We start from the raw sequence: 9,161 nt of genomic DNA, 5'->3' as shown, positions 1-9,161 counted from the left end.
CCTCTATAACAAATAAAGTACATGAAATGATGTCTCACTATCACGTCAGATGACACATCAATTGATTAACTAAAGTTGACCAAAAGATATTCACCCGGCCACGTCATATGATTGACATGTAAATCATTTTTTTTTTACAAACATAACAATCTTCTTAAAAAAAACATACAGACATGAAAATAAATCAATTTTGATGGATTAATAACTACTAAAAATTCACCATGTGAATACACTAACACACAAAATAATAAAAACATATCAAATGCACTAAAGTAAATCACATTTTTTTCAACAAAATTCTCTATGAAATCAATCACTGTAGTAACTTCGCAATTGGTTACGAAAATATATTCTGAAAGCACATCATTTTTCTACAAATAACTAGAAGCACCTTAAAGACAATTCCTAATCAATTCCATTCTGTAAATTGAAGCTGAACATAGAATACATCCAAAAATAAGGTAAAGAAACAAGTTCCTAAGTAAACTATACCATATACACACTATTTCAATGGAGAGGTCTTAATAGTAACCGAGAAAATAAACAGAATGGCTCCGCTTGTTTGAGAAAGCTACATATTAATTGGATTAAATGATATCTTGGCCTGTTGAATAATACTATGGTATTTCTCTATGTAATCGCGAACATCGACTGCTGAAGACTGCATCACAGCCTATGTTTGGGAACTTCCGCGCTGTATGTGAAGCGCTGCTCTAACTACAGTTCCCCTTGTTATAAGTCCAACCTTGAAATGAGAATGGACAACATAATAAGAATTAAATGAATACAATTAGACCTTGAAGCAGCGGATGTTGTTGTAGTCTTACCAATTTGCCAGCACCATCAACCACGGGAAGTCTACGGTATTTAGTTTGAAGTAATAATCTAAAAAATGGGGGAAAAATTTAGCATTTTATCAGAAGGAAAACAAAATGGCCATAAAAATGTTGCGACGTCAGAGAATTCAGAAAGAACCTGGCTGCGTCCTCAAGATTCATTGTCTCATGAACTACCAAAGGATTGGTGGTCATCACATCGCCAATGACTTTACCATAAGTTTTGCTAAGAAGTTTCCGAATCTCATTAAATGTCTGCAACAAAACCAATATAGTAGAAGAATGAGCACAGATGAGGATTTTAATTAACATGGCAACAAAAAGTACGACTGACTACACTGATTTGAGTAGTATTAAATTTAAAAGGGAAAGAAACAGAAATTTTGCCAATCAAACAAGCAACAAATAATGATTATAGGCCAAGGCTCAAAACCTGATAGATGGCAATGAATTAGAAATTTCATAAGGGTGAGGTGCTCAAAAGTGTAATACTGGATTACTGATTGATGCCAATGAATTGGGAAAAAAACATAGGATGCCAATCCACCCTTGACAATTCATTAAGACCAAAGTTTTCAGACAAAAAACTTCGGGGAATTTTTGCAACTTATAAATACAAGGTTTTGTTCAGATGACTGCTCTACCAGTTAGGAGTCAGAGAATATCCAGCATCCCATTGATGGGTACAATTTTGACAATAATAGAGAATTTTATCTTGTTGTTCCGCCAAGATTTAAGTAAATCACCGAGCTCAGACTTGAAGTTCACAAATAGCAAATAAGATATACTATCTTTATCATGTACTACAATATTTAATCCAAACAAAATAATGACAAGGTATCCTTTTTGTTATCTCTTCAAATCATTAAAAAATCTCCAAACTTGGTGAGTGGTGCTAGATCATGACTTTGAGGAAGTAAAAAAACAAAACATGTAGCACTTCTACTAATGAGTAGATGGCGAAAGAACTAACAAGATCACAGGGTTACTTTTCAATAGATGTTAAAATATATGAATCCAGCTATCTCCCATAAGTCTCTTCAACCTTTTCACGTGCTACTAAAAGACCTTTAATCAAGAAAGGGAATACATTGAACTCAAATTAGTCAGCGGATTGAGAAATCTTCAATGACTCCACAAGATAAATGAGCACTTATCTATAAATGTGAAAAATATTAAAACCAGAAGTTTTAGCTAATAATGAAACCACACTATTTATCAAATGGAGCCTCCATAGCCAAATTTTCAGAATTTAGCATGATGCTCAAATATGGTATTCACAGAGCAAAAATTAAAGAAACACAAAGATCATCCTGATGATATGAAGAAGCTAGTTCATTGAAAATCTACAGAAGAGGAAGTAGTGAAACACAGTGATCCAAAACTGTCTTATATATATGCCACAAAATGCGGGAAACTAATAAACTTTCATTCTTTGAATGTAACTATCCTAAATGAAAGAAACTAGTTCACTGGTAGATGTTCACTCATCTACATAAAACAACAAGAAAAAAGAGAGCTGGCCAGACTTGCCTCTCAAGTCTCTCCTAGTTGCAAAGCCATTACTTTGTGCTTGTGCTAGGTTTCTAAAAGCAGCAGAAAAATCATATGTTCAGGTATCCAAACACAACACCAGGCAATCTCTGCCATAGTGATTCAGGTGTCAAAGAGGGGAGTGACCACAAAAACTAATCACGAAGTCTATAAGAGAGTGCCCTATCTAGTGGCTAGATGCTCAGCCACAACAATTTTTTTTCCTCTGATGCCAGCAAAGCATATGAGTAAGAACTGGAGAATGGAAGCAACTAACTCAAGATATGTGAGCAGCATTCTTTGACAGCACACAGCAAATTGACACATGCCTACTATGTAACACAAAAAAGCACATACATAATTAAGTTGAGGATTTTTTTAATTATTATTTTTTATTATTTTTGGCTATGAAATATCGGTATCTTGTTTAATACACAAATATTCACAACAAAGTGTACACCTTAATATTACCCTCGAGAGTTGAGCATCATAAAATGGTAATAATTTGGAAATTAAATCATTGGTGTATCCAACACATTTGGATATTCACCAACTTTGTAAAGGAAACAACACTGACGCTACTTTTCATTTCGCTTGCATGGGAAAGGAATTTGAGGGAGACTCTGACTGCTTAAAATCAATAATTTATCATCAATGGGTGATTTTTGTTTTTCCTGTGAACACCTTTGCATGTATATTTGTGTTGCTTAAGAAGAAAAGTTCACAAAAGCATATGATCAGATGAAGAAAACTAAATTTTACAAATAAAGCAACATGTATTATTTTTTTTATAAAGAAGCTAGTACAATGCATGTAAACACACACAGGATGTCATGATGATCAAACACTGAATTAGACATGAAAAAGAACTACTTACTTTCCAAGTGCTATCAACCTCAGGAAACAAGCCTGTATCAGCCCGTCCATTACCTAATCACAGAAGAATGGAATTTTAAGAACTAATACAGAATTTGCTCAAAAAAAAAAATACAATCACAAATTTACAATAAATAAAAAAATAAAAATCAAATTTACAAAGATGTTTCTATAAAATCCTAATCTTATCAAGCTAGAACCATAAGAATTCAGACTTCTCAATAACTTCAACCAATCATGCATAATAAAAATTGAAACCAAACGGTTTAAGAACTGGAGAATAATGAAATGGATCTTATATTCAATATCATATATGGCAATGAAATAGGAAGCTAGGCAAGCATCACACAAACCATCTATTAAATCCTCTGAAGAGAAGAAAGAGAGAGATGAGTATTACTACAAACCTGAGATGGAGTCTAATGCTAACAAATCATAATCAGAAACTACACCAACCTGAGAAAAAAGATGAATATAATATTGTTATTAAATGTTTAACCTCAAAATGGAAGTAGAACATACTCAGAACAAGAAGAGAAAAATATCTGAGTGGTCAAAAAGAGCATATATACAAAAAATAAAAACAACAAGGTGAATAACCAAATTGTTTTCTTTGTTACAAAGTAGGGGGATAGCTGGAAGATAATGACTTGCCATGGAAAGAAAAGGATATGGCACACAAAACTCTAATGATACTAACCAGAAGATTAATACAATAGATCGTACCGAAGAATTAGGCATAGAAAATTTACAGAGCAATCAAGGGAAAAACCCAAAAAGAGACATCCCAAAGAAAGCAGAAGGCATACCAGTGTCCAGTCATCATCAATGACAGGAAAACCAGTGATTCTATTCTCCACTAACATCTGCAATGCTGTCAACCAGAACAAGCCATAATAAGAAAATATAGTTCAAAAAGCAGGATCTGCCCAATAAAAATTCCTAGTACCTTCATCAATACTAGTTGTCGGCTTCACTACAACAAGATTTTCCTTCTTTGTCATAAAATCACGTACTGTAAAGGCAGAACCATTGCGCTACACAAACAGGAACATAAGTAAATAAAAAAAACCTTTCTTTTGTTAAAATTTTTATTTTTTAAGTTAAACTCGAATAAAGCATAGAATGCACAACAATTTACAATATAAACAGCCAAAGCATATTCTCAAAATAAATATATAAAAGCTTGTTCCAGCCTATCTTATGAATATCATAATTAGCTACATTCTTTCCCTTCTAGGAATCAAGCATGACTAAAACACAGAATCACTTCTCGGGATAAAGCAACGAAATTGAGCAGCTAGCTCACATAATTGATATCAGAAACTACAAACCAAGCATGATTTTGGCTTGCCTTACATTTTAAATATATTTGGATAGTTTGAAAAGGTACAATAAAAAATAATATATAATTTGAATAAGGCCCATCTTCGTCAGCGGTTATTCTTCAAGATCTTATTAAAAAAACTCAGTTCAATACTATATTTTGAACTTCTTTTCGTCCTACAAACCAATCACAAGCAAAACTAAGAACAGTATAATCCCCAGCCAACAAACAAAAAAAAAAGTACACTAGCATCAAACTCGCATCTTTGATACTTAAAAAAGCACAAATAAACAACAGAAAAATAATGGCACTGGGCAGAAGAGAAGACAGACTCACAGAGACAGGGCTACCAGTCATCAAAGCCCCAGCACGGGCCACACACGAAGGCGGCCGGCGAGGCAAAACGGAGCTCAATCCGACGACAGATGGAGGCCGGATCATCGACAGGGCCACAGTGCATCGGGATGCGACGGCAAGCATGGGGCGAGATGAGGACGCAAGCCTTGGGCAAACGATGGAGTCGGAAAGCAGTAAAGAATCCATGGGCAAGGGTTTGCTTGCCTTGTTACCTTCTCGCCTGGCTATATACCTCTTCTCAACGTCTCCAGGGTCGCTCTCGAAGAAGAAAAAAGGGAATGGAAGCGAAGAGACGGTTCAAAGAGAGGAAGAAGAAGAGGAGATGGAGAAGGAGAAGGAGGAGGAGTCGTGATTGGCGAGCGCCTCGTGAATGATGTGTCTATCTAAATTTGGGATATTTGTTTAAATTTTCAAAGGAGTATATTAGTGGAGATTTTATCCGCCAACGTTGAGGTTATGGATGGTATTTTATTATTATTATTATTATTATTATTATTTTGGCATGGGTAGGATTGTCAATTTAAATGTTTACTTTTTTTTTTTTTTGGGTTTTGTTGAAAAAATTGGGAATTTAAAGGAAGAAGGACTTGTATGATTATACTTGGCAAAATTTTTCAGGAAATCACTTGATTTTACTGTGGTATTAATTTTATCATCAAAGTTTAATTTGAATCAATATAGTCACTATTTTTTAATTTATTTTCACATGCTGGTGACTGACCATATTTTGGTCGCCCTTTGCTTATGTGGCACCTGAGAAATCCATGCATTCTGAGAATCGCCAACTCAGCATGCTTACCTGGCCAGTCCTCATCAGCAGCAGGTAAATTAAAAAAAAAAAACTAATGCCACATGTGTTTGAAAGTCTCCACGTCATCTTCATCTTCTCTGTTTCACTTGAAACCATGAGGTTAGACAATGGCGTTCCTTGGAAGATGATGAAATCGTGAGGTCTTCTGAAGCACCGAAATGCTCTCGCAATGGAGGAGGACTGAAGCACTAAAATGCTCTCACAATGGAGGAGGATTATGGCCTAGGACCCCCTACCCAATGAAGGCACACTCAAAGATGATAACTTTCTCTTCTTCAAAGGACTAGCACTTGCTCTAGAGGACAAAGGATTGAGGTGAGAAGGCAATGGAGACTTTGGTTTCATTAGCCAAACTCAATCTGAGCAGAGAATGGTAGCGATTTCTCATGCAAGGCAAGACTAAGTTCCATTGGTGTTCATCTTCTTTGTTTCAAAGAAGACCTTTTGATACAACAATGGTGGTGATTTTGGTTGACAAGGAGTGGTTCAAAACATGATTTTTAACCCAAGTTTGGGATGCTAGCAATGGAAGAGAGTTTTATAAGGTCTACTTCACTGACAAAGAGTTCATGCTCTTCTTGAGCTGAAACTAAGGAAAAACAAGAAAGGAAGAAGTAGATACAATGTTTGGAAAAAACAATGTAAATGAACAGGAGTATAAGGAGAGTAGATTACCAGTAAGAATAGGGAGATAGAGTAAGGAGCTGAGTGCTAGTGTTTTTCTCATCATCATCATCATCTTTTTCTTCTTCTTCTCGCTGTGAGAGAGTGAGAAGATGAAGATGACGTGGAGACTTCAAACACATGTGGCATTAAGTTTTTTTTTTTTTTTAATTTACCCGCTAACAAGTTCTGGCCAAGTAAGCATGCTGGTCAATTTCTCGGGTGCCACATAAGCAAAGGGCGACTGGAATATGGCCAGTCACCAGCCGGTGAAAACAAATTAAAGAATAATGACTATATTGATTCAAATTAAACTTTGATGATCAAATTAATATCACAGTAAAGTTAAGTGACTTTCTGAAAATTTTTGCCGATTATAATTAGTATCTTTACAATTATTAAGGGCGCAATAACTGAATAGTAATGAGTTTATTTCATGTACTAAAGAGTGTTTTTCTAAAATGTGGAAAGCATGTAGATTGCATCGATGATTTTCTTTTAAACAAATGCATACTCATCTATTGTTATCCTAAAATGGGTCATTTGATGTATGCTAATCTTAAAATTACCCCTGGATTAAAATCTAGATTCGTTTGGTGGATAAAGTAGAATATGGACGGATATAATATTATCATCGATAGGAGTTAAAAAAAAATATATGGTATGATAAACTTATATGCGCACTGGATAAACCATTATATATGGTTTTGTTATTTTAATTTATTTTTAAAGTGGACTAGATAATGACAAGATATACCTTTATAATATAGTTATATTTTTTTTTTTTAGATTTTTTTTAAAATACAATAAACCTAGATAAATGAGAGAAACCAAACATAATTTTACATTTTCAGGTGTAATGTGAATATTTTTTTCCCATTATAACTGCGAAATTTAATAAAATCTCAAAAACATCAAATTTTTAAAAAATTATTTGTATTTTTTCAAATATAATAATAGAATGTTTTTAATTCAATAAACCATATATATATTTTATATGAAAATATACTCATCCAACTGTTTGGATGTAGATAAAAATTATTTGAAATTATTTTTTAAAATATAAAATTAGAATAAAAATTAAACTAATATGTCATCCATCGTGTAACAGCTTCCCTCCCTCCATGCAAAAGAACTAAACTAATATGTCAAACAATATATTAATATATTAATTAACATAAATTACTTATTAATATAAATTACTTAAATTAGATACTTAATGATACTGATTAAATTGAAATAACATTTTTGTGTTAGTGATATATTTAATTAAATAAAAACAAGTACTTTAAATGATTAATTGCAATAATTAAAATAAATAATTATATTTAAAAATATTTTTATAAATAAAAAAATTATATTAAAAATATAAAAACAATTTTCTCATTGACAAATGATATCCATACATATACAGAAAGTTTTTTTATAATTTTTAATTAAATTAATTTATGGTTTAGACATACTTTGAAGGTAACAATTTGATTACAAGTTATACAACTATTAGTTTATAGTAAAATCAATCATGATTTATCTTCTTCAACTTACAATTTCAGCAGATTCATTGTAATATTTATTTCTCTGTTGTCTTGGTAGATGGAAGTGTTTTAAATGAATAATGCAAATAGGTAAAAAATTCATTTTTTAGCAGTGGAATAAATATTTATTATAATTACTAAAATTATATATATAATTAGATTTGTCTATTTATTTGAAAAGATCGCCAGAGGTCTCTACGACACTCACAAAGTCAAACAATCAAGACAACCAACCAATTAAACAATTCAATCAACCCATAATAAATCACAAACAGCACACACCAATTTATACGTGGAAAACCCCTTCGATGTGAAGGATAAAAACCACGAGACCGTTCAAGGAGTCCACCCTTTACTTCTCTTATTGATAAATTGAGGGCAAAAAGAACCCCCAAATCGGTCAACAAAAGGATTCACAACCCACCAACAATTTTCAAGAACAATAAGAGATCAAGATAGAGCAAAAAAAGTGTAGAAATCACCCAAAAACTCGCTGATGTCAGTTAAAAGCTGCGTTTCGACCAAATCAGAGCACCTGAGGACGATCCGACCGTTCAAAATGAAGCCCTTCTTGTCAGGAACAAGCTGGCCAAATTTGAGCAAAATCGGACCACGGGAGCACCTCCGATCGTAGAGTTGATCAAAACTGCGCACACAAAACCGGGAATAACAAACCCCTCTTAAGCTCTCTTTTCTTCTTTGATTGCCGTCCGCCTTTTTCATGTTGTACAGCCAAAACCAAAGAATAAAATCACCCAAAAGAAGATTCTCTTGGAAACCCTAATATCAATGCCAAAATGGACCCAAGAAATAAGACATATGAGTCCAACATAAAGGCCCAACATAAACAACAAAAGCAATATGAAATATTGCAAAATATGAGTCTGGACCCATAACAATCTCCCCTCCAGCCCTAACACGGGAAGATGAACACTCTTCAATCACCACTTGAAGCTCATACCCGCAAGCTTGACACAAACATCAAGCTTGCTTCCTGGGAACTCACTTTGGTTAACATGTCCGCACCATTCTTATTTGTATGAACTTTCTTCGGGTTTCATCATCTTTTTCTTCAATAATATTCCGCAACCAATGATATCGAACATCAATATGCTTGGTGCGGGCGTGATACATGGAATTCTTGCTCAAATCTATAGCACTCGACTATCATGAATACCACATACTCACCATGTTCCAAACCCAACTCTTGGAGAAACCTCTTC

At 33.7% G+C, this 9,161-nt stretch overlaps 1 protein-coding gene across 1 annotated transcript; it reads right to left on the bottom strand.

Moving 5' to 3' along the window:
• Nucleotides 1-304: 304 nt before the first annotated feature.
• On the bottom strand, nucleotides 305-5,310 carry LOC120266448 (CBS domain-containing protein CBSX1, chloroplastic-like). The gene is made up of 8 exons (XM_039274077.1): nucleotides 4,909-5,310; nucleotides 4,195-4,282; nucleotides 4,055-4,119; nucleotides 3,653-3,701; nucleotides 3,247-3,299; nucleotides 976-1,091; nucleotides 828-885; nucleotides 305-745 (listed from the first exon to the last, which is right to left on the bottom strand). The coding sequence occupies exons 1-8, from the start codon at nucleotides 5,113-5,115 to the stop codon at nucleotides 674-676; spliced, it is 708 nt and encodes a 235-aa protein (XP_039130011.1). The 5' UTR covers nucleotides 5,116-5,310; the 3' UTR covers nucleotides 305-673.
• Nucleotides 5,311-9,161: the final 3,851 nt, after the last annotated feature.

The sequence above is a fragment of the Dioscorea cayenensis genome, chromosome 8 (genome assembly GCF_009730915.1).
Source record: "Dioscorea cayenensis subsp. rotundata cultivar TDr96_F1 chromosome 8, TDr96_F1_v2_PseudoChromosome.rev07_lg8_w22 25.fasta, whole genome shotgun sequence".
Lineage (NCBI taxonomy): Eukaryota > Viridiplantae > Streptophyta > Magnoliopsida > Dioscoreales > Dioscoreaceae > Dioscorea > Dioscorea cayenensis.
This window is presented reverse-complemented; position numbering and strand designations above follow the sequence as displayed.